This window comes from Atractosteus spatula, chromosome 9 (assembly GCF_055471065.1).
Source record: "Atractosteus spatula isolate fAtrSpa1 chromosome 9, fAtrSpa1.hap1, whole genome shotgun sequence".
In the NCBI taxonomy this organism is placed as follows: domain Eukaryota; kingdom Metazoa; phylum Chordata; class Actinopteri; order Semionotiformes; family Lepisosteidae; genus Atractosteus; species Atractosteus spatula.
In genome coordinates this window covers 52,690,890-52,716,551 of record NC_142714.1, presented here as the reverse complement: position 1 = coordinate 52,716,551, position 25,662 = coordinate 52,690,890, and the positions used below count along the sequence as shown (strand labels likewise).

General features: G+C 38.7%; 1 protein-coding gene across 6 annotated transcripts in view; it reads right to left on the bottom strand.

Annotated features, from left to right (window-relative positions):
* The window catches only part of diaph2 (diaphanous related formin 2), a 498,271-nt gene that overhangs the window by 347,672 nt on the left and 124,937 nt on the right, over positions 1 to 25,662 (bottom strand). For all 6 annotated transcript variants that reach the window (XM_088924957.1, XM_088924960.1, XM_088924961.1 and 3 more), the window contains one exon: positions 15,391 to 15,530. In XM_088924957.1, coding sequence (XP_088781083.1) covers positions 15,391 to 15,530 — 140 coding nt within the window. The remainder of the gene's footprint in view (positions 1 to 15,390; positions 15,531 to 25,662) is intronic.

Here is a 25,662-nt window from a genome sequence, read left to right as displayed (position 1 = left end):
CTCTTGCTTGATTCACTGCTTAACCCCGAGATTTTTATTTGCACTTTGAAAAAACATTCTTAATCATGACATATCGAAGGGAATCATTCTATACAGTCTCCACATTTGCAAAAGAATCGTTACAAATAGCCAAATTGACATAAAACCATGTCCAATATCTTCACATAATGTACAGTAACATTGACCAACTAAAAGAAACAACATTAATTACAGGTTTATAGTAATCTGTTAAAATATACATGAATCCCTCATTTGCATCCAGAGGATTCCTGCACTTTCTCTCTCTGCCTCCATGATCATGTCGCCACACTGTAACGAAACAGGCAATAAATCTGTCAGAGAGCCTGTAAAGCTGCCTCCAGCCTGGCCTGTCATTCCCCATGCTGCCGACACAGAACCTGGAGTTTTCATTACAAAATAAAGACAAGAGCATGTTGAGATGTGGATGATAGGTATGACTGAACTGCAATACTTTCAGGAATTGTGTAAAATCCTGAAGCATTATGAAAAACATGATCCAAAGTGTCATTGAAAAAGTCTGCTTTACTAAGGCACTGTTGGTTTTGTAAGTCTTGTTTTTACACTGTATTTAATTTTTGTTGTTATACACATGGAATATGGTTTGGTTCATTTTAAAATCCTGCCCACGATACAGACACACTAAGTGCAGGGCCATTATAGCATAGCTTGTAGTTTATACACTGTATGTTTGTCATTGATAAACAAACAGTTCTTGTCCACTCAGGTACAATAGTCTGCTGATAAAAAAGCCTTTCTTCAGGCCTCTTGTGAAATATACAGGTAAAACATGCTGGAGAAAATTCTTCTTTAATTAGACCAATTACTTTTCTTAAACTGTGGCGACAAATGCACTAACGTAGCACCAACACCAATGTTATTAATGGACCTGATGATAAAGCCACATCTATTTCCTGCCTTTCACAGTACTGAAAACACATTTGCAAAGCAGTAATGGGTGCTCTGGTGTTCTGCAGGGTGCAGTCTCTGTCCCACAACAATTTGACATCCAGCTGTACAATCAAGGGACTTAAGCTACTGTATGTCATTCTTTATTTTTCAATCTCTTGGTGGTGTCATAAATTGCAAAGATTTGCAAGATCTCTACAAAATCAACATTTAAGGTTTACATCTTTGTAGAGGTCTTTTTTTTACTTATTTTTGTTCTTTAAATACTTTACACACTCATGTCATATTTACAATGCAGAATATTTGACAATGAGGCCAGCAGTGATGTGCAAGATGGATCAGATGGTCTCAACCCCTTTGAAAACATTTATATGCTCTAACATGCTAGGAAGCAAATAAAAGAATAGAGACTTTCCAAAACAATAAGTAGAAGTCAGCTGAGGGATGGTTAAGCTCTTGAGTCTAAATGAATCTCCCTGAGCAAATGCTATCTTTTCCGCTACCAGGTACATCTGTAACGCAGAATCGTTAAAAGGATATTTTTTGAGTATTGCTATTTTGGTACAATTGATTTTAGCCACTCTTTTATTAAAACAAACCCATGAGAGCTTTTGCTTGAAGAATGCTGAAAGATGAAAGAGATCTTTTAATTTTGCACTGCAACTAAACCACAAAGCAAATCCACTACTCCAGCCCCTGTCTTTAGTGCTAAAACATTCCGAAAGCAGACCAGATTTTTAAAATGATTAAGTAATTAGTAAATTGTTTTAACATTTAACAGCAACTGGCCACCAAGCTTTTAAATTAATGAATCTGCACACTAAAGCTCAACAATTTTACGAGTCAAGGATAAACAGTCAAGGATAAACTATACAACTGAATGAATATCTTGTGTCTGTGTCTGAATGTTTAATTCTAACATAAAGTATAATTACAGGATACAACACAATGCACCTTGAAGAAAGTGTTTGGAGAAAAAAAAAAACTTTGGGGACTTGATTTCTCCAGTGGGTAGAGCTAGCTCCATAAAGAAAGATTATTTCCCCACAGTAAAGAAAAAGTAAAGACAAAGAAACTAGTTATATCATACAGTTTGCTCAAGATTGTCCATTGATAATCAAAGAGCAAAGATTTAATAAATTTATACCTGCCACTATTTAGTCCTGTTTATTAAGAGCACAGATCTTTCCACTGAACACTTAGAAAATGCTTTCTCCTTCTAACAGTCTTGCAGTGGAAAATGATGCCAAATTCCTGGAGGACTGAGTCCAAAGAGCATAAAGGCAATAAAGAAAATCAAACAAAAAATATGAGAATCTGAGTCTAGGAAAAAATAAATACACAAAGCTAAATGTATGTGTGCATCACACTACAGCTCTTTGGAAATACATCTGCATAATTTAGAAGAACATCAATAGACCCTGCGGAAAGCAGGCAGCAAGCTGTGGTTTTAACCTCCTGAAAAAAAAAACATATCTCTGTCACTATGATTCAGACAATCGTCAGGTTGTCTAAAGACATAGATCTGCTTTAAACACCACTCACTGTCTGCCTGCTATTACAAACCTAAATGATTAGATTTAGCGCTCCCAACAGGCACCAGAAAAATACATTCTTGCTGCTACATTGCTCCCAAAGGTCATAGACATTAATCTATTTAGGTTCAAAAGACTGAAAGAATTAAAGTAGTAACAAGTTGCTGATCTGATCTGAAATAACTGATGCGGATGTGAAAACTTAAGGAGGACCTAAACAGAATGTGTCACTCCTGGCAAGAAGTGATTCGCCATTTACAATTTCATAAGTAGAATCTGTTCACATGTACAGTATGGAGAGCCTCAGTTGTCTGTCTCAGGTACAGTATGTGCTGCCACTAAAGCATATTGAAAGCCAGAATTCATGTTAGAGGTGTTTTTCGAGACCCCACCTGTTCTACAGTTTGCTGTAGAACAGTTCACATTTTTGAGTGGGTGCTACTCATCCTGAAAGATAATCTCTCACTGAAGGGTAGAACAGTTTTACAGTGGTTGAAACATTTTATACAGGGTTTAAAAAGATGCTGCAAAACAAACTTCATTATTATGGACCGAAGAACAATGGTGCCCCTTCACCAACAGCTGCTAGAATGCCATCAAGCTCTTCTGCCTCTCCTATGCTAATACAATTTAAAACAAAACATTGCCTTTCCTCAGCCTGAGGCAAGTTGTGAATTTATTCCTCTGCAAATACAGGAATTTATTCCTCTGTAAACACAAAATAAACACAAAATGTTCATTTAACATGTCAGCAATTTCCAATTAGTTGTTTAGAGATCTAGTACAATTCTTTACACCCATCTGGTAGTGTGAGGATAGTCACACATCCTCCTCTTCCATTGTTCCAGTGGAGCAGAGAGCTGCTTCCGGTATTGATGTCTTATTTACCGTTACTCTTTCTCAGTCATGTTCCTCTTGATTCCAGTTACATCGTAATCACATGCTAAAGCAGGAGCTTCTACCTCTGGTATTTTGTTCCTAATGCTCCTGGCATTTAGGTATAAGCGCTTAATTTCCTCTGCCTTTGATGTTTTGTTTTCTATTCCTGGTATGTCTCCCTTGCAGATTTTCTTCAGATCCACCCCCCCCTCTACTCTACTTTAAATGTTTTTTAACTTTTCTGTAGCTGCTTGTCACTAGCCAGCTGGTAGGCCCTTCTCATTTAGATGTGATCCAGTCTCTGCCATAGAAAGATTTCCGGCTGCTGAGAAAGCTTCAGCACACCACAACCTCAGCCATGCATAGTGTTTAAGGATTAATAACCACAGTTGCTCACCACTGCATGATGCAGGCTGGATCCCAGAGAAGACAAAGATCTTGGGTCCTACTCCTCAGTTCACTTTCCAAAGACTTTGTATTTGTTTCCCATGGATACTGCATTTATTTCTATTGCAAGATGGTCAACAAAAATGTACAGTATGTCTGCTCTTTGGCCCATCTGCTCTTTGGACAAAGGCAGTAACTTTAGGAAACTTCAGGAAGACAATATATTGTTATTGATTCAGGACCCTTGATGCATATCTCTCCTGCGCTGTGTCTGAAAACTCTTTTTCCTGAGCGTTTGGGGTCACTGGCACTGACTGATGTTATTGTGAGTATCATAAACAGAACAAGTCCAAACACAACCTTGCCAGTATACAGAAACATAACCTTCTCTGTACAAAGCCAAGGGAATGAGCTCTTCAGATTTTACATTTTATAAGACATACAGTAGACAAACCCTACTGTAGTAGGTTCAGACCAGTAGTGGTCTGATCTGAGGACACTGTTTTTCATGCCAGTGTCTTGTGATGGTTTTATTGCACAGATAAAGGCTAACATGTGTGTTCAAAGGATTGCATTGCCTTCTAATGGCATTTGAATCCCAGCTGGATTCTCACACTACAGCAAGAAAGACTGCACATCAAACTAAATGAATGGCAGTTTCAGTTTCTGTGGTTGAGAAATGAGAACACTGAGAAATGAGAATTACTGAACATGATACCTTAATCCCCCCCCACAAAATAAAAGGGGAAAAACAGGACTGAAAAATAAATAATAAATAACATGTTCCTGGGAGACTGGCAAAAACAACATCAAAATTAAGAAAAAAGTGTTCTGTACACTATCCTGAAATTTTCAAATTACCACCTCCTGTGAAGAAAATACTTCTGAAATTTCTAATTATCTCCTAAACAGCAGGAGCAACCCTAATGTTCTTGCAATTAATTGGGCCCAAAATGGTCTTTACTAAATCAGGGATGAAATTCCCAGAATTTGTCAAGGAAATCACTGATCAGTAAATTAAATAAATAAATGAAATAAAATGACAGATACCAAAAAGCTTCTGAAGAAAAAGGTGGCTGGTGGTGAAGGTTATCTTCTTTTACTATTTATTATTGCTATTTTTATTTTTTGTAATTCTCCTCTTTGTTTTTTTGAATGTTACTCATTCAGGATTATTGAGAAAATTTTTAATAGGACAGAAAATTAGGGTGATTCAATATATGAATTGTGAAGATTGTGTGAGCAGAAATCAATTGAGGTGATTAACAAGTGGTAAAAACACAGTTCTGATGCAGATGTACAGTACAAACCACTTTATGATTTTTTAAAATCAAATCCTTCTCTTGCCATGATCTAGACTAACTCAGTATACTGGATGTTTACAGTAAATAGTGTGTAAACAACTGGCTCAGAGTACAAAAGATACCGTACCTCACACACCCACCTCAACAGAAACTATCCTACACATGTACTGCAGCACAGGAAACAGCAATACTGCTGGGTTTCATGCAGTAGATCTTTAAAGTGCTTCCAGCTTCCAGTAAAGCCAACAAGTCTCACAGATGAAGGACAATGTCCCAGCAACCCTCACCAAGAAATAAACTCTTACCTTTGATGTTCATAAGAAGTCTCTTCAAAGCAAGAGCAGGCTATAGCCTTACCAAACCAAAAATCCAGTATACAGAAATGCAAATGAAATACCATAAAAGTGGGTTAATGCACAGTTTTTCAGAAACCCACAACTGGTCCTAAAGGTATTATGAGTATTAAGTTGGAATGGCTGCCATATGCTATTAAATATACAGTATACTGTATATATAAGAATAACAGTGAAAGATTTAGCTCATGAATGCAATTGTTATGTTAATATATCTCCATTGTTACTTCAATTATCCAGCTGTAAGTACAAAGTGTATATTACTGATTTATAGTAACAGCAGAGGAATTAGGGTAATCGATTGTCTACTACAATTCGACAGCAGGCTGCCAGGAAACTTCAGGACTGAGCTGTGTGCTCATGCAAGCAGAAGAGAAGCAGCAATCAAAAACTGCAAAATACAAGGAAACAGAGAAGACATCAGGATAATAAATCTGTCTTCAGGAATCAAAAAAGGCTACTTCAGCTTCCATTTTTGTTAAAGAAATGGAAAAACAGCTTATATTAAATACAAATTTATTGAGGCAGTGTTAGGCATATGTAAACAATGTGCTCCCAAGTAAAAGGTATTAACCTACTCTTCCCAGAAAAGTTATTAAAATAACATACAGATATCGGTTGTATAAACCCTCCCTCAAATGCGACCAAGAAACAGGACAAAGATGTAGGTATCAGCTTAAAAAATATGTCCAGAGGAAAAACACAAAACAATGAAGAAGGAAATAGTTAAAAATCCCTGGAGCCCTGAAGTTATTGGATTTAATGCCGTAGAATACCTATTTACCTCTGTACCTGCGTGATACCATTTTTCACTAAATCAATACTGAACTGAAATCAGACATCTGAATTATGTATGCTTAGCTCCAGGCCTCTAAAAGATACGGCTAGCTTTGAGGTTAACAGATGGTGGCATAAAATGAAACGGCCGCCCAGATTAAAATATATCCAGTCACGGAGAGCGTTTGAATCTTTCAGCTTCTTTACTGCTTTTGAAGGAGCAGCTGAAGCATCAGTGATGTGCCCAAACCAGTGAGGTGCTGTTTCCTGCTCATGCAGCTTCTTAAAACATTAATCAAACACGCAGACCGCAAGGTGGAAAGAACAAAAACGTGAGGCAAAGCAAGCAGATATGCAGTTTATACAGTATATTGCCTTTTGCATTTCTGTTTTCTTAGACAGAACATGATGTGAATACTTGCTATCTGCCTATTGCGGAGGGCGCACTTTTCCACAAAATCTCCGTCTGCTCTTCCAAAAGACTTTGAGCAATCAAAAAAAAGACTTGAATATTCATTAGATTGTCTCTGGTGAGTTCCAGAAGACTCTCCTGCTCTCCCTGGCTTTAGCTTTTAGAAACAGTAAACAGTTCGGCCCCAGTGGGAAAAGCCCAAGTCAGATTGACAAGACTCTCCTGTGGATGCTCACTGCAGGGCTGAGGAGCGTCGGCTTCTGTTTTGATCAAGAGTAACTGGTCCACTCTCACTAATGCATGAGCCATTTAACACATCATTGTATTCATCTCACAGCACTCAGAAAAGGGTTAAGATTTAAGGGATAAGAAAGATGAGGGAATTGTCCAACACTGATACAGGAAAGCTGTCTAATACACTAAAAAAGTAAGGACTCCTTTTCTTAAAACAAATTCTCAATATCACATGTTTTCATATACATTTCTATATTATGCAGCATCAAATGAATGGTTAATTTGGCCAACTGAGACAGGTACTGATTTGATTGATCAGTTACAAACTTGAACACAGTGAAAAACTGAAGTTCCTGTGGTTAAGCAGAACCAGAGTTGCGGACTGGCTGTTTTCTACAATGCTACAATGCTGAAAAATCATGATGATGATCACAACAGTAAACAAAATTGAAAGGAGGTAGCTACAGTCACATTTATTCTCCCTTTCTGCAATTATCAGAATCAAGACCCATTCCCGATAAGGGCCATGGCAACCCAGAGTCCATCCCAAAGCTACAGTACATACTGCATGGGACACATATACCTACAAGCATATACAGTAGTAACAATTAAGAGTCCCCAATTTACCTCCGTTAACCCCAATTAACGCAGTTAGCACACATTTGCAAGGTGAGAAGATACTAGAGCTCCAGGAGAAAATCCATGTACAGTAGACATGCAGACTCCCCACAGAAGGGGCCAGAATCAAATCCAGGATTCAAGAGCTGGGAGGCAGCAGGACTAATCAGCAGGCTGTCCCGCTACCCTTTTTGACATTTATGACAAGCAAAGTTAACGCCATCTGACAAAAGCAAACCCAAACAAAAACATAATCTACCTCAAGCCCCGGGGGTGAGAATACTGATCAATTATTTTAGAATTTGTTCTGCCTCTTTTTTTTTGTTGCTTTCACAAGAACAGGTCCAAGTTAAAACTGCCAGAGCCTTTAGGGTACAGTGAAGTTTGTAATAACATTTATAGTCTGGAGAGTAGATAGTGCAGCACAACACAAGAAAAATGACCTGGCTCTGAGCTTCAAACTTGGATTCACTCAGTCGCCACAGCCTTGGAGACAATTTATTTCACAAACTGACAGGAGCATTTCTGATAACTTTTTCCCCCTCCTCCCCAGACCATGTCGGAGCATGACTGCTGCGGTGAAGAACTCTTATCGGGAGTTTCTAGAAACAAGAGTGGGTCTGGGGAGGGGGATGTGGCCGGTGAACTTCCTACAAGCCGCCTGTCCCCTCAGCCCCCTTCTGAAGGCCTGATGTCAACAAGAGAATGCTTCTACCAACTGCAGTGCTATTTTAATTTCAGATATCTGGCAACAAACAAAATACGCGTCATCTTTCATTCTGATCGGAATCAGCAAAAGAAAGAAATTAAGGCTAGCTGTGAAACTGCTACATTAATCAATCATGTTGGGTTGGCGCAGCACACAAGCAAATAGCTTGGCACCTTCCCTAAAGGATGCTATGCAAAGTTAAGGAATTTACACTCAAGAAAACGGTCATTAGAACACATTATTAAGGAAAGGGGGTCAAACATAAAAATAATGATATGTAACAGCGGATCATTTTCGTTCACATCTTGCAGCTATATGCACACTGCCCATTTACAAGCAAGATGCATCATTCTGTTTGGATTAACTGAAGCAAGAGATGCCAAGATTATAGTATAAATACATCTTAATGTATAATACATATTAATTTTAATACATCTAATGCATGATTGACAATAAAGTCTAGGAGAAATAGCTGTACATTTATAATATTTGACATGACAGAGCTTAAATGCTACAGTACAACTTCACTGGAAAGCCATTTAGACATGTATGGCTGTCGCTGCCATTAAGACCAGTGTGTATGTCTGTCTGTTGACAAAAGCCAAAGCACTGCTAATGCAGTAAAAGTTGATCATTTTCTACAGAATTACATTTTTTTTTACTACAAATAATGAAGTTATTGCTTATCTGACGAGGCTTAGGTTAATAAGGCCAGTTTTAGCTTCCATAGATGTGCTATTTTTTCTCTCCTGAATTCAGATTCACATCAGAAATGTTGGCTCTTTGTCCTCTAACTGAGAATTGGGGCAGCATACAGCAGCCTACAAGTCCACTGGTGAGTACTGCCCACAGTGCATTGCACACCACTGAAGAAAGTTTCCAAGCTAACTGAACTGGCTTGTTAATGTTTCATCTCCTGGGGTTCACAGCCTAACTGAAGAGCAATGCAACTCCACCAGCTGATGGAGTATTCAGACTTCAGCTGGTCACAGTAATTGGTTTCATGATCTGGTAGCCTCCATTTAAGGCTTCTCCAGTTTTGTTCTATCATTATTGAAGAATTTCTCCTTTATCAAATTTCCAGCAGACTCAAAAATAGAAAGAAACTTTGTTAAGTGATACAAAGGAACGAGCAGGGGTTAATTCCACACCGGAAAAGTAAAAAATGAAGAAGAAAAAAACACATTTTGACACGTCTGACCTTCACTGAAACACTTCAACAGATAAAGGAGAACAACTGAAGGAAACGTTATAGTCCTTTGCAGCCTGCAAGCTGGTGAAACTCCTTCCACAAACATCTAAAAAACTAACCTGTGAGACGCAACATCCTACTTTCTTTTCAACCTGTGCTGTTTATTCAGCACTAATCAGTGATGAGAAGAAATTGTCTTCTGATTACCTATTCATTTTACGCTTACAGTTTTAACTAGATCATCCTCACTGTGCACCTATGAAAGGAAAATTTTACAGTCCTATAAAAATATACAGGAACAATGAGGTCAGACATTTCAAATCCCATGCAAATATTACAATAGCACAGAAAAAACCAAGCAGCATTTTACTGAACTGCACATTCTCCTTCAGTGGAGACCTGTGGAACTTCAACATAACAGATCTCAGTGTCACAGGTGTAATGTTAACATTTAACAAGCAGGCACTTATGTTAGTATATATCATTGTTCTTCTTTTTCATGATGAACAACAAAATAGAAATGCAGCTAAGGTTACACAACCACAAACATCAAAACCTAAAATGTTGCGTGAATATTATCAGGTTTTTTTTTATCTGTAGGACAGATTTAATTGCATTAAACACAGCAGCTGCTTCCTCAGTTTTCAAGGATGGCTCACTTTGAAAGGCAAAAAAAAATTAATTCAAATGCATTGTTATCAAAAATGCTGGTTATTGAAAGTTGTGATGAGATGAAACCGAACCCCACACAATATTCATGGGCTTTGTAATCTATTCTTTTGTACTCCAGATTGACATTAAAGGAATAATAGTGTTTAACAAGAAATAAACCTTATACATTTTCTTGCCTTAACAATGCTGAATGAAAGGCTATGATTTTTCTCTTTTTTCACAGTACAGATTTGCTATTACGCTGTGAAAGAGAAAGCAGTTATTGTGCTGGGAGCTGAGCGACACAATGCAACACTGAAAAGATTAATAACATTAGTGTCATCACTCACTGGGGAGGTACGTTAATGTTCATCTTCTCTCCTGCTGAAACAATACTTCAAAGCTAAGGTCAGATTCTGTCATCATTCGAAGTGCATTTGGGAATAACAAAGGGGGTACTTAAATCTGGTTTGTCGCCATATTGATATGCTGTACCTTACTGATTTGCATTAAGATAAAATCACATTCGCCCATTTATGTTTGTTCCAAGGTCACTCAAGGTTGGGCTTATTAAATGTTTCATTGCTGCTTAAGCAGGCTAGGGAATACAGCACCTAATGGCTTACCTGACTGTAAACCTTACTTAAACCTAGCGTACATATAATTTTATCATTTTAGACAAATATCATTTCAAACACTTGAGGAAAAAACAGTATTGCTTACGGGCTTCAGGCTCTGGGTTTCCTTCTCAGTCTCAATACACAGCAAGTTAAAGCAAAGCAAAGAGAAACACTAAATAAGTGCAAATGCATTGTCTACCTATTTGAAATAATAATTCTTCACAAGCAGTATAATTCATTTGAGGTACTTATTTAAATGTAAAGATTTGTGCTTGATGAAATCTGTTAAACACTGATGCTTATTCAACTCAATTATATGATTCCTAGGCTTGTTTTTTATCGCTTCTGAAGATTTTAGATGAGATTATGGGTGATGGTTCTGAAAGAAAAAAGGTTTCTTTGACAGTGTTATCAATGTCAACACTTCAAAAGAACTTCAGTAAATCTCTATTCATTACATTGTTAACAAAACACGTACTTGTGGATCATTCAGAACAAGCAGCAAACTAACATTTAAGTTTGCTGACAGCCTGCACAGATACAGATGCGGATGAGGTTCCCATAACAGCAATGAATTATATTATGTTGGTGCCAAGACCCTCATCCAGACAAGTGGGGTGAAGATGGGTGGACGAAGGAGCGGGCATCTTGATGGTTTGTTATCATACCAGCTCGGAGTACAGTAGTATTAATGCAGGGAAATTGTAAAAGGCTCTATAGTAGTTTTAAAAACAGGTTAATTCATACTTCTAACAGCACAAGTCTCTTTTCCACTTGGTTTCAAGGCACCTGACCCACCTTTTTTCTCCTCTGCATTTATTCTGAAAATGCAATAATTTGTTATTAATTTGGATACAACATGCACAATGTTTCATGACAAGCTAAGTCTATTGTTCTGGTTATGCTGACTCCACCAGATACAGGTATAGAGACAGATGCATAGATCAACTCTCATTTTGGAGCCTCTGCCCATTAAAAGCCATGTAGTGAGTTCTTCTATCTGTAACCTGCAAAGCCACACAAACCGAAAAATGACCTTGAAAACCATTAAAAGCCCAGCTATGAAGATTTTCACATAATGAAAATTTAGAGCCAGCAAATTCAATTTTGGAGAACTCTGTTCAGAGATTTCTGAGCTAGCAAATTCAATATGGAAAAGCCAGTGCTGGGATTTGGGTGACAGAGAATTTAATACTAAAAGCTTAGTAGAGGGAACTTATAAGCCAGCCTCTTCAGTGCACAACACTTAGTACTACCATGTTGGTGCCAGTAAACTCAATGAAAAATCAGGACAGGTAACACAGAGCTAGTGAACTTAATAAAGGGAGCTCAAGCTGAGCATCTTAGAGGCAGCAAATGTGATATAATAGGCAGCAAATGTGATATAAAGTAAAGTATGAAGAGAACGCAGGACAATTGGCAGGGCCTGCATGCCAAAAACAATGAACAAATACACAGACTACTTATCGGTCCACTTGATCTTCAGATTACCTCTTGTTTTAATTCACTAAACTGTTTTACTCAGGTTAAGTGTACATCTAATCTAGGATGTAAGAGAAGTAGATTTTTTTTCTACAGGTTGCACAGTCGACTACCTTTGTTTTATGTTTTCTGAACAATGACGTTTCAAATCCAGTCCTCCATGCAGAAAGTGAGCAAATAAATCCAATGGGAACTAGGCATTCAATGGCCTGATTAGCACCCCTTAATAATTACACACTGCGCACTTGCAAATTACACCCCTGCAAAGTTTTAGAGGAAATGTCTTCTGGTTGAAACTCAGGTTAGGTTTTCTGCTGAAACCAAGCTTTTCAAAAAACCCCTATCAACACATGTTCAGTTCTCTACTGTTCATATAAACCAGGTCTATCTTCAGATGTCATGTCATCTCAACCAGACCATTCCAATCATACTTTTGTCATGCAATCGCCATTGATGGTTTCAGTCGTACGGGAAAGAAACAGGGTACATTTCATGTTCGCATGGAAACGTTGCTCCTGATCAAACCCAACCATGATGTCTGTGCAGCAGCTACTGTATTCCTTGAACAAGCAGTGCTTACATAAGAGGAGCCCAGAAAGGTTCAGATCAGAATTTGCCTGCAGGATAAGCGTGACTTGTGAAAATGACTGAAACTTAAACCACTTCTCTACGCTGCTCACTGGAGTATGAAAGCCTAAGCAGTGCGCCATGCTGTCCCCAGAGAGGATTCCCAAACCGTCGCTGGAAGCAAGGGAATCACCTTACAGACTGCAAGAGCCACTAAGGACTCTGCATTCTGCACAGTCAGCAGTGACTGCTGCCATTCAAGTCATGTCATGTAAAAAAAAAAAACAATTAGATGCCGGGACTGACAATAATGATCTCGCACGAACAAAAATCTAAAAAACTCTCATGCTTGAATGTCCCTTGAGTAAAGTGAATAAATTAACTGCAGAACCCTTATGCATTTGAATAGATGCATTTGTACTCATTTAAGTTAAGTTTCTAAAAGGTTAAATTAACATAGCACTATCAGAACAACTAGCTCCACAGTTCAGATTTCCAATGTGCTGTGATCCGTGACCATTAATTACATCCATATTAATTACGAGTCACCTCTGAGAACAGGAGAGGTTGAAATGTCCCTTTCATTATTTTTTTTCTTTAAAAAGTGCTGTGTTTATTCAAGTCATCTGTCACCTAAGGCTGCTCCTTTCCTGGTTAAGGTCTGGCCTTGCGTGGGTGTTTAAGACGCAGTATATACAGCTTGTTCACCTAGGGGTCACAAGGTGACCACTTTGAAAACAACCTGAGGGTCGTCCTGCACTTACTGTACACTGTCAGCTCTACCGGCACTTTTCCACTGAGAATGTTTCCAAAGTGAAAGAAAAGAGCTGCGAATTTTGTTTCGCAGATTCAAGACACTGGGGAAAAAACAGTGTGAGATTAAAAAATACAGTAGATGCTGTAGTCACTTCTACCAATTAAAAGCAAGCAAACAAAAAGAATAACAACTAATCGTAACTTATAAAGATGCATGTATAAGACGCAAATACTTTACATCGACATTGTTTGATTCACTGTAGAAAAGCTACCATATGAATTTAAGAACTACCTTGAATTTGGGACTTTACCAGGTGACAGAACTAAGATCTTTGTCCTCCATGACGGAAAATATTCTTGAGAACATTTCTGTGCTTTTTTTCTTCATCGATATGAAGGGGAACATTTTTAAAAACCTATTAATTGGATTCAAGCGCAGATCATATCTTTTGTTATCTGCTGGTGCATATTATCTTCCTTGCAAAACCACTCCAAAGCCTATTAGTTTCTGAGCTGTAAGGATGCAGGCTAATGCCTTCTGTATCCAGTGGTTCAAATAACTGGTCCACTGGGAGTTCGTGAAGGCTGACTTTTAGCAATGAGCTCTACTTAAAAGAATATCTGCCATTCAACTGATGACCACTTTATATGCAGCACTCATTGATTCACATTAAGAAACATCTTTCCAACAGTGAAAGAGTAAATAATTTAGAAGGTCTGCTGTCAGCAAGGGTTCCACCATGACGTTGGGACCAAATTAAACTACAAGACAAGACTATCTACAAGACAGAATCAGACAACTTTGTGAGAAGCCCAGGACACCACACGCTCTAATTAGAACTGAATGAAGACCTATCAAAGCTTGCAGAAATGAGCACCGTACTGAGGAAAATGTTTTAAATTATTTTAAGTAGCACATTAAGTAGGATCAAACTGCAAAAAAGAGGGTGAGGAAGAAAAAGAGACTTGCTGACAAAAAAAAAATCAAAGCCGAAAGACTTGATCTTTAGATGAGGGAGGGGTGCTCATTAAGCAGTAGTAGAATGGGATTCTTGCTGATTTCTAAAACTGGACTTCCTATCTATTACAGGCTAATAGATAGAGTCGTAACTAATCCCTCCTGCCTCGCTGACAGCTGCAGATGCAGAGCTCATTGGCTACATGAATTGCAAATGGCCCATCTTTCTGTTCATGCAAATTCCTTAAAGACTTGGTGACATATTTCCAATTTACACAGCAGGCACAAAAAGCATGCCCACGACAAGCATAGGAATCTAAGAAAAACCAAAAATGCAATCGTGAAGTTTACAAGCAAGAGCATCAGAATTCAGAATACACAGCCTTTCCACACACAGATTCACTGCTAGGCTCCTAATTCTCTTACACCAAGGTGTGCACTCATTAAGAAGGCTTTGGAAGGGCCATAAATCATCTGGATGTGAGTGCTTCTGAGCCCACTGGGTTTACTTTTTTGTTAACTTAAGATTCCAGAAGTTTTTGTGCTTATTGTACATGCAGTGCAACCAGTTGGACAAACAGCGTGGCTGTATTTATAATCAAGATATTTTTTGCGCAACCTCTTATCAGCTCAAGCTTTAATCGTGCATGCCTGATAAGTCACACTGCATGGAAGGAAAGTAAAATGGTTCTGCAAATAGTGTTTCTTCCACAAGCACCCTCCTTTCTGATTACACTATTTACATGGTTCTAATTTTTAGCCCCCAGCTAAACCACAGGGTCAGCTTAAAAGGGCTATTAATCAAAAATTGATTTTTAGTGTTCTTTTTTTCCATTATTCTTTCACTGTTTCATTTATTTCAATTATAACTCATTTAAAATAAATGGAAGCATGTCCACAACATTACCTTTTATAAAAATGAGCACAGTAAAAACATTTATCAATCATCTCATGGCAAAGAGGGGCATAGACTTTTATTCATGTACTGGAGTTAAGCAGTATGTTCTCTTTTTTTTAATGAGGACTGACCTGACAGGGTTGCTAGTTAAGGACACTCGCAGGGACTCCAGGCAGTTGAGCAGCTTGTCATCGGTGATGCCAGAGCGCAGCTCATGCACGTACTCCTGTGATGACAGTGTGCACTCATGCTTACTGTTCCTCAGTCCGCCCTGTAACACAGTAATGCCAGGACCACATGTTAGCAATCAGGGAAACACAATTTGCAGAACATCTGCCAAAGTCTGCTATTAATGGATGACGCATCTAACCATTTTAAAGATAGAAACCATTGATTTGGTGTGATCAGTGAACATCCCGATACTTGGCTTCCTTCGTCAAAAATACAGCAAGCAAAGGCTACTCCTTGAGATGTTTCAGTTCTGCTTATAGGTTTAACGTGTTCCAGTCAACTGTGCTGAAGTCGATGCAATGTTCCTTAAATGACTAATATACTATGGAAGTCACACCGCCACTGTACAATGGTTAAAGTGGTTTGCTTGCAAGATGAACAATCATGGAACACAACCCCCATATTTTATACAAGCTAAATATATCCAACCTATACCTGTTAAAATTTACCTATTTTAACACCTGAGGATATGGCAAAGGTATTTCTGTTATTCACTCCAGATCTTGGCAGCACTATGCACATTATAAGACCTGACAAAATCATCCATTAACATCTACGTACAGTAATAACAAACCATAAGCAAAACTAAGCCTTTGAAGCAAAACTATTTGAGTTAATTTAGGTAGAAATAATGCGATACTTGAACAGAAGTTGTCAAAGTCTTTTGGATGCTTCATACTGCTACTTTACAGTACATACCTGTAGATCTAGTAAGATAAAACAGCTGCTTGACATACAGCAGGTGAAAATGATTACCTGTGCTTCTGAGCTAAGGCTTCTTTACACGTCATTACCCCTGCTAAACTCCCGCTGGCCATGCTATAATATACTGCAGCAGCCAAGAATTTTAGCACACCTACTTAACCTACCAACACAGCACAGATACGTGCCCTTAGCTCCGCATGGCTTTGCAAAGCAGTACAAACTATATCAGGAGACTTCTAAAAAAATATATATACAGTATACAGTAGCACTCTTCATTTTCTTTTGCTTTTGTTAACTAAAGACATTATAATCTTACGGCTGGCCTCTCTCGAAATTAGGTGGCTTGTGAGGTCTGAGTACATTAAAACTCATGATGAGATGAAGACTACAAGGCAGGGAGACTTTATTCAGCAACTTTTTCTCAGTGCACCCACGAGTCTCACACTCACACTGCACTCTCACACTGCAAACAATCCAAAATCTACGCCATGCACACCCCTTATTTAATAATAATTGTTGACACTTATAAAGTGCTTTTCTGGACACTCCACTCAAAGCGCTTTACAGGTAATGGGGACTCTCTTCCACCACCACCACCAATGTGCAGCCCCACCTGGATGATGCGACGGCAGCCATAGCGGGGCCAGAACGCTTCCCACACACCAGCTCTCAGTGGGGAGGAGAGCAGAGTGATGAAGCCAATTCATAGATGGGGATTATTAGGAGGCCATGATTGGTAAGGGCTATTGGGAAATATGGCCAGGACGCCGGGGTTACACCCCTACTCTTTTTGAGAAATGCCCTGGGATTTTTAATGACCACAGAGAGTCAGGACCTCGGTTTTACGTCTCATCCGAAGGACGGCGCCTTTTTACAGTATAGTTTCCCGGTCACTATACTGGGGTATTAGGACCCACATGGACCACAGGGTGAGTGCCCCCTGCTGGCCCCACTAACACCTCTTCCAGCAGCAACCGTAGTTTTTCCCAGGAGGTTAGTTTCTCCCATCCAGGCACTTACCAGGCTCACACCTGCTGAGCTTCAGTGGGGCTGCCAGTTGTGAATTGCAGAGTGATATGGCTGCTGGCTATTTCCCAAGCAAACCTAATTCGACCCATGAGAAAATCTGTTCCCTAGCTCTTCTCCTATTATCTTATTAACTAATTAAACTATCTACGTGCTGTACAAATGATCTATTGAAAGTCACTACCCCAAGTGAGTGTGACTATTTACAAACAATCAACGTATAACAGCCTCTAGTGGCTCGTCAGCAGTAACTACAATACTTACTACAGCTGACCTACAGTAGCACAGATCTGTTTCCTTGCTGTCTAGCTTTCAGCAGAAAAGCACAAAGTATGTTTAATTTCTTCTACTCTTCTGAAGTGTGACTAAGGCAGCAAATACTCATTTAATCTCAAGCCATATTAGTCAAATCACTTTCCAGTTGACCAGAAAAAAAACTGTCAGCTTAGTACTCTCTCTGGTAAGGGAATCAGGACAAAAAAAAAGAAAAATTAAATATACATACAGGATTTCTGTTCATAAATGTTAGTCATACTGTATACTGTATATAAGAAAGACGTGCTGTAGAGTGAAACACTGCAACTGATTGTTGCATTTTGACACTCTCCATCTGCAGCCTTGTGTGAGCATTGTAGGAAGAAGCTTACAGTCCAGGGTTTTGAAGTTCTTACAAATCAGTGCAACTTTCTTCTTGCTTGAAGCTACGAGCGCGTCTCACATCAAAGTCATCATAAAACACACTCTTGCAGTGGGGGGGGGTGAAGATTGCTCCACTATGTGTGCATGCAGTACCAAGCCTGACATCTGCAAGAATTATCAGAACATCCTCTTTTCTCTCAGCGAACAAGTCTACATTGGATTAGTCACAGTTCTCCATGTCTGCTGAAGTCAATTTCTGTAACTTGCCAAGCTGGCTGAATTCCATTCATGTAGTATCGGTAAGTAATCTGACAGAACCGCTGTCAAGACAAAAGCAGAAGAAGTAATGTCTGTCAATCACTTTTTTGATTTTGTTAGTATCCTGCTTGTTCATAATTTAGAGTCTCATTTTGTACAGCAGGGCATGCTGCAATTATTTTTACAATATTCAATATTACCACACATACCACCACCTACACTTCATCACTGGTGTTATTAATGTTGTGATTTTGTTTTTTGCTTTTAGGAGTGAAACTATTCAGCTAAACGTTTGTGTTTCTCAGTAAAAAAAAATCCTGACATACAGAAAGTTTGAAGGAAGCTGTTTAATCGCAGGCTGGCTGTCAATGTAGCCAATTTGTGAAAAGAATGGAATTTCACACAAGAAATAGAGGAAGAAAATGAAGAGTAAGTGAAATTAGAAATTCCTAGATCTCAACATGTCCACTTTAATGTGCTGTCAAATGAAGGCCTACTGTTTGATCTGGATTCAGGAAAAGAACAAGGATCAGAGTGACTACAGATGGATTGAAAAGGTAACTGGTCCCATGACTATCACTGTGCTGAATGCTACAATAGTCAAGGGCTTCAGCAAACGCCTTCTACACCAGGATGGAAAGAATGGAAAGAAGAACAATTAGAAACTACAGATTCAGTCAAAAGCAGCCTAAAAAAACATAACATTTGCACAATTCACCTTAATAAAACTTCATAAAGTATTTTATTCTTGCGATTTGTGTCTCAGAAATATCCATATCTTTTTGTTTGCATGAATTTTCATTCAGCTATGACTGTCGATTTCTGCTTGAAAACCAGTAAAGAGAGGCATGCCATTCAAATTGCACTGCAGACTCCAGACAGAGTTCCAGCTCGATTCCCTTCGCCAATGACTTTGTTCATTAAATTAAGCAATCCTTGATCCCATAAGCCACAGACTAATGTAACTCAGTCCAGACAAAAACGTTATGTATTTTTGCCAAGAAAAACAACAGCATGTTAAAATTAATTTGTCTTTTCTGAACTTTAACCCCTAATTCTCCGGGGGGGCTCGAGAAAATCTAATGGATTCATAATGTCATACCGATATGCACCACTGCCCCATCTATGACTCTTAAGTGCTGGTTAATTGTCTTCAAAGATCAAAGGTCATTAGCAGCAGTCTGTGAGAAGAAAAGGGATAATGTAGTTATCTTTACTTGTGCACGCATGGGGATTATCACTAGACACTGTGTCCTGTGTTTTGGCACAGACTGAAACAGCTGTAAGACTATACATCTAAAGGAAACAACACTGGCACTGAACATCATGCTATGAATGCCCTCAGTTAAAAGAGAATGGTACAGTATGGTATAATGCTGGCTAAAACACTGCAGGTCTCTCCGGTCCTCTTTAGGATTTACAATGGTTTAATATTGTTGATTGCTCTCACTTTGCCCCTAGTAAATCTAAAGCCAGATTTAGAAGGGATCACACAAGAGACAAGCGAGTCAGAACTAAACCACACTGGCACGAGATGGTGCCTTGAAGCTCTACGGCACTCCAAAAAGCCGGGATGAGTTTCTCACGTGGGTGGGAGCTGAGCAGTGTTAATTGTGCGCCTCTCAGAATAACCATGAACTCCAGCTGATCACCAGCACTGCTCCTTGCTGGGAAGGCAGAGGACCTCTTGTGGTTGTATTCGTCTGGCGAGCATGGCTTATGCCTTCAGCTTTCAATTTGTGTCATTTTTTAGAACATTAACTCTTATATGGCATCTCCATTTCTTATTTCTGAAATGGTCTCCATCTGTCCTTTACCTTACAAAATATTTTCTAAAATATTTTTACTTACACTAGGGACAGTTAGAATTTGTTCAGCTGACCACACAGTTTGCTGCAGACAAAGCTGGTGGCTGTCTACCAGCTACAGTAAATCTGGGTGTCCGGTTTCACTCGTTTCCCCGACCTCTACCCTTAGAAACTCAAGACTCAGATGCGATACGCGTATGTTGCTCAATGATCTCTAATCAATATTGACTCTGAGGAGTGACATCAAAATAGCTGCATGAAACTAATCAAACCACAAGTCTACAGTAAGTCCATGTATACACATTTCTGCTGCAGCGACAGAAACTCATGCAACAGATTTAAAGAAACAATATAGCACCATTGGTAAAGAAGACCGTTGACAGGAGTTCAAGCTGCTTCTGAAAATAACTTGCAAGATATACTTGAAAGAGATTAAACTGGGTTAAATATAAGTGTTTGACGGTTAAAGAATTATCTAAGGTTGTTTCAGATGTGTTCACTGTGCATACAAAAGACAGATCCTCTGCAGAAGTGCATTTTATAAAGCTGATTCCAATAAAAGTGACCAGCAAACCTGTGAAAAGGAAAATAACAGATGAAGGTTTGGTTACTGAGTCTGAGTATATCTTCCATGTTATTCTGTTGACTTCCCAGAAACATACAGAGATCCAAGGATCATTAACAGATGGGAAAGGAAAGGACTGACATTCCCCATCTTTCACTGCATTCAAAAGGGTAATCATAAGCATTTATTGCCAATAAATTACTTCCTGGTAATTAAGAAAGTGTCACAGGAATTGTTATTTAACTGCCCTCCTAAATGCAGGTTGAGATGCAATTAAAGTACAGTGGGAAAGAAACAAGATAGTGTTTGTCTTTCTTGGTGTTGTTTTTTAATGAGTACTTCCTTCTCCTTGTTGCTGTTACTGTCAGTATTCATTCTTTTGCTTGTAGAGAGCCGCCAGAGATAAAGCCACTGGAACCATGGCTGCACCAAGCAAGGCAATACCCAAGACACATCAACGTCAACTGCAATGAGAGTAATAAAGAGAAACTACAGCAATGCTGGCTTCTGTTCTGAGAGGAGAATAAATAGCATTCTCCAGACATTTACTTTGGTTACTGCAGCCACACTACAAATTTCAGCTCTTCATTACCATAGTTAAAGGAGATAATAAAAATGCACAAAAGACCACAGACATTTTTGGACTGAATTGGTGAGACAGAAGTGACAAAATAAGTAAATTATATTAATCTAATTTACCCCTAATTGACCAAAGTGTTACAGCAAAAACTGCAGAATGGCAAGACTGCAGGTTGGTTGGGTGTTACAGCAGAGATGTGAGGCATCTGCTTGTCTGTCCCATCCTGGTGCCCGCGACAGGCAAGCCAGGTACAGAAGAGCACGAACACCACCATTCAAGGATGCAGCGAGAAGATCCTGCTTGAACCACAGTGAGAATAACAGTCAAGGATATCTTACCATATTGACAATATCAAAGTAACAGTAAGGGATGCCGAAACTGAAATGGTTTATAATTTAAATACATACAGTATTACACTCAGGTGTTTACCAAGGAGGTAAAGTAACTGACGACATTCCTGGGGCTGGGGCCAGACACTGTTCTGTATTAAATACTATTATCATAGAAGAGGCAGGAGTGTCACAGGTACTAAAATCATTTGGATATAAACAAGACATATTAGATATTTGAAATAAGTTACTTGCAGGATGTTAGCACAATTCATCCAGCAATCACTCAAGACAGCAGCAATACCCACAGACTGAAAATTTGCTAATGTAATACTATTCCATAAAATCAAAAAACAAAAGTAGACCTAGCATGGTCCAGGGCATCTAAGGAAGGGTTAAGGAAAGAAGACTTGGAACTAGCAGGTAACCTACATGGCAATAGGATTTTAAGGAAATGGATGGTATTGATGAACAGGTTCAGCTGCTTAATGTACAGATGAAATACAGCAGGGTGAATGTTCGAATCAGGTGCTGGTTTGTCAAAATGAATGCTTTGTATTTGACAAAGATCCCTTGTGTGACAAATTAAAAAAAAAACATTTAAGATAATTACTTCGCCCCATAGTTTTGGGTATAATTTTTTGGTGACAATTATTTTTTTTATTTTCAGAACACAAAACACATGCAGAAAACAAACAAACCACAAACACAAACCCTTAATGCATCAAAAACAAAAATCACATTTGTAATTGACTACTTACAGTAAATATTGACTCAGCACAAGTTAGAAATTCTGTTTATATTTGTGCTTGTTTGAAAATGAATGATGAGACAAGGTATCATTTTTTCAACTTCATACAACATCTTTTTTTAATGAATAAACAATTCGGTCATTCTTCTACTTACTTCCTGGTATGATATTAAATGCTAAATGCTTGAATCACAACTGCTTGTACATATTGTTCAATTATACTAAACTAATTTCAAGCACATGATTATAAAAAAATCCTAAATCAAGAACTAAGCATGGCAGCAAACCGAATTAAAAATAATTATGATTATGTTTAGAATTCTTATGTAATAATAGCATGAATCATATTAACATTCTGCTCTCTAACTAAATGCCAAATGGAGGGGGGGGATATATAAAAAGATGAGGAATAATGAAAATTTTAATTAGCTCTTCTCTGTATGTGATTAATGAAAATTACCCAAGCGCCCTGCTGATCTTTTGAAAAATAATACAGATACAATCTTACCAATTAGTGCACATCACGCAGTATCAAAGCCAAGTGGCTAAAATCCTTTATTCCTTAATTTCTTGCTCATTAGAGTAGGAATGACAGGGTTGCAGAGGAAAGCATCTTATTTTTCTGATTTAATATATATGTGTAAGATCAAGTTTCACGCAGTTGCAAAATGAAAAGTTTGGGTAAGCTATGGGTCAGTTGAAATGCCCATTGCTTTGACAATGAAACTCAACGGACATCTTGCTGGGATATTTTGTCATTAAATGTATAAACTACTTTTTGGCTTTTAAAAGTTTCATTTCAGAGGAGCAGGTTTATCGGAGGAAACTGGTTATCAGGACTGAGATACTGTATAACCATATTCATAACAACAAACCAAACTCAAAACAGAAGGGCCTTCAATACCTTTAATCCCTCATCATTTAAAGAAAGAATGTTTTCATTTCTACATAGATCAGAGTAAGGCATAAACCAGCCTCTTTAATCTTTTGATTCCAAGGTCCCAGATATTATCTCTCCTATCTCTTTAATTGCTTAATTGAAAGAGATATTTAAATAATTAATGACCTGGTCGGCTGTTACAATAGGTGGTTACAATGCAATGATCGCTTCATGCCAGATCTCTTAATGATGTGAAAGCAAATCAGCTGTTCTGGGTCGCCTGCATTCTCTAGCTGAGACAAAAGAGACAGAATACAAGCAAGACACCTGCGTCAGAGTCTTGCACTCATCCTTTGTGATCAGCTAGGGACCTGTATTATTTGAAGTGCTGATGATTATGCTGAGGGACCACACCACTCTTATTATTTCAGAATTACTGAAAAAAGAAAAGAGGCCCCTCTGTATGTGCTAGTTATCACCTTCTTTCACTAGTAAATTCAGGCACTAAGTTTTATGCCAAAGTGTTTTCATGTACACTTGAGACTTACATGTTATACTGTACTCATCCATCATCATCAAACAAGATCTATTAGAACCCATTTGGCAAAGGTCAATGCTTTTTTTTCATTTAAGACTCCACCAATACAACCCTTAACCTGCATCTCTTTCTAGGGTGTTAGGGTCTGAGTTCACTAAAATGATAAACTTTTTACTTGCAAACTCCGTAGTGATGGTGAGCTCAGGGAACAAGTTTTCTCCACATTTTTCCTTTAGGGCTAGTGGTCAGGGACGCCCTCTTTTCCTGCTGCGGGTTGCCATGCTGTTAGAATTCCTCTCACAACCAGTCTGCCCATCTCAGAAGTAGAGGCTTCGCTAATTGGTTGTTTATAAGCTCACTTCGTACACAAACAAGCCGGTAAACGGATGAGTGGGCAAAATTATTTTATTTACTGTATTGCCCTATATAAAAGAACACTGATCATCACCATCTCCATCTGAACTTTATGTGGCATCGTTCCTATGGTGTCAATCATCCATGTAATCACCACTAGCAAATAAAAACCCCACTTGTAATGCGTAGTGACATGTAGTCATAATGGCAGAATCTGTCACAGTGGTAGTATTAGTGACAGTGTATTAGTGGTGATAGGAAATGAATTATCCCCCTTCACTTCTTTCCCCAACCACAGATCTGCTGACAGCTCGACAAAGTTGCGATCCCCTGGCACACTGAGGGTCTCATCTGCTCCCTCGCTTCTGCTCCCCGGCACCGCCGCGCAGCCTGCAAGAGGCACAGCTGAAACCGTCTGGACCCACATTTCATGCGCAGATCTGGCTTACTCAATGTGAAGTCACCCTGGCTCCACAGACCCTCTTATATCCGGCTCCACAGCAACCCGGCATGTAGCAACTCCACTCGCTCCAGTAATAAATTAACCCACTTCTTCACAAAGGCCAAGAAAAGACATTTCTGTGAAATTAAACAAAAGCGCTGTAACACTGCTACAGACAACTTCCCCACAGTCTGACTACATACTGTATTTTTTTTTTTTTTACTGTTTGATGCAAACAAAATTTAATTTTGGACAACATGACTGCCTGAATCAATGCCAAGTCATCAGGACACTCCAAACAATGCAAATTGTTCTGTGCTGATGAAATCGGTCCCCAGAAAGGCAGTATGGCAGACAACACCATAGCTGAGAAGATTACAGTCTTAAAAGATTTGCCCTTTATTCCAATGCAAACACAAGCCATAATGCCATGTAAAGCAAATTTAATAACATAAAACTACTTAAAACTAGATGCCATAGCCATGAAAGCAACAAAATAAGAAAGAAGTCAGGTTTCCTTTGAGGAGAAGCAGTATTCCAGGGCTGTTTCAGTGATACTCAAGGACCATAATGGAGTAGCAGTACGCTAGGCTCAAACAAGCAAGAGGTCAGGAGAGCAGGAGGCAGAGACACATTTGGATTTTGTTTCCAATTCATGTATTTATTTATTCATAACCAAGTTTCACTAAGAGAGAACTGGCAAGGGAAGAACAGTCTATTTCCGTAAATGAGTTTCGAGGCTTTCAGTAAGAAGGACTGGATATCACAAGGCAGTAATGCTTTCAAATACTGGAACCAAAACCAAATACAACAAAGAAAAAAACACACAAAGGCAATTCCTTAACACCCCACCTCTCCATCTACTCATTGATTGGTTTAATGTTTCTAAAAGAGACAGAATCCCAAAAATAGAGCTCAGATCAAACACCCTGATTATTGTTACAATGCCAATGATTAATTTAAATGAATGGAAATATTGGAAGAGTTGCTAAGCTCTGTTAATTGAACCAGCGTCACTTCTTGCTCTCAGATCCATAATACGTAAAAAGAAGACAAGTTCATCTATTAGTACTCCAGTTCTTTGAATTAATTTGTGGTGTCAGATAAAATTTTCATATTTCATACTGCCAGGTTACTGCTAATGAAAAGGTTTAGCCAATGTGGACTACTAGGCTGGAGGAAACTCCCATGAGTCTGAGCAAAAAGAGCTGGAGGACTGGCACTGCATCTATGAACTATTTCAAACATGTGAATAAAATCAAGATCAGTGCTTTCTGGTGGTATTGACTGATTATCC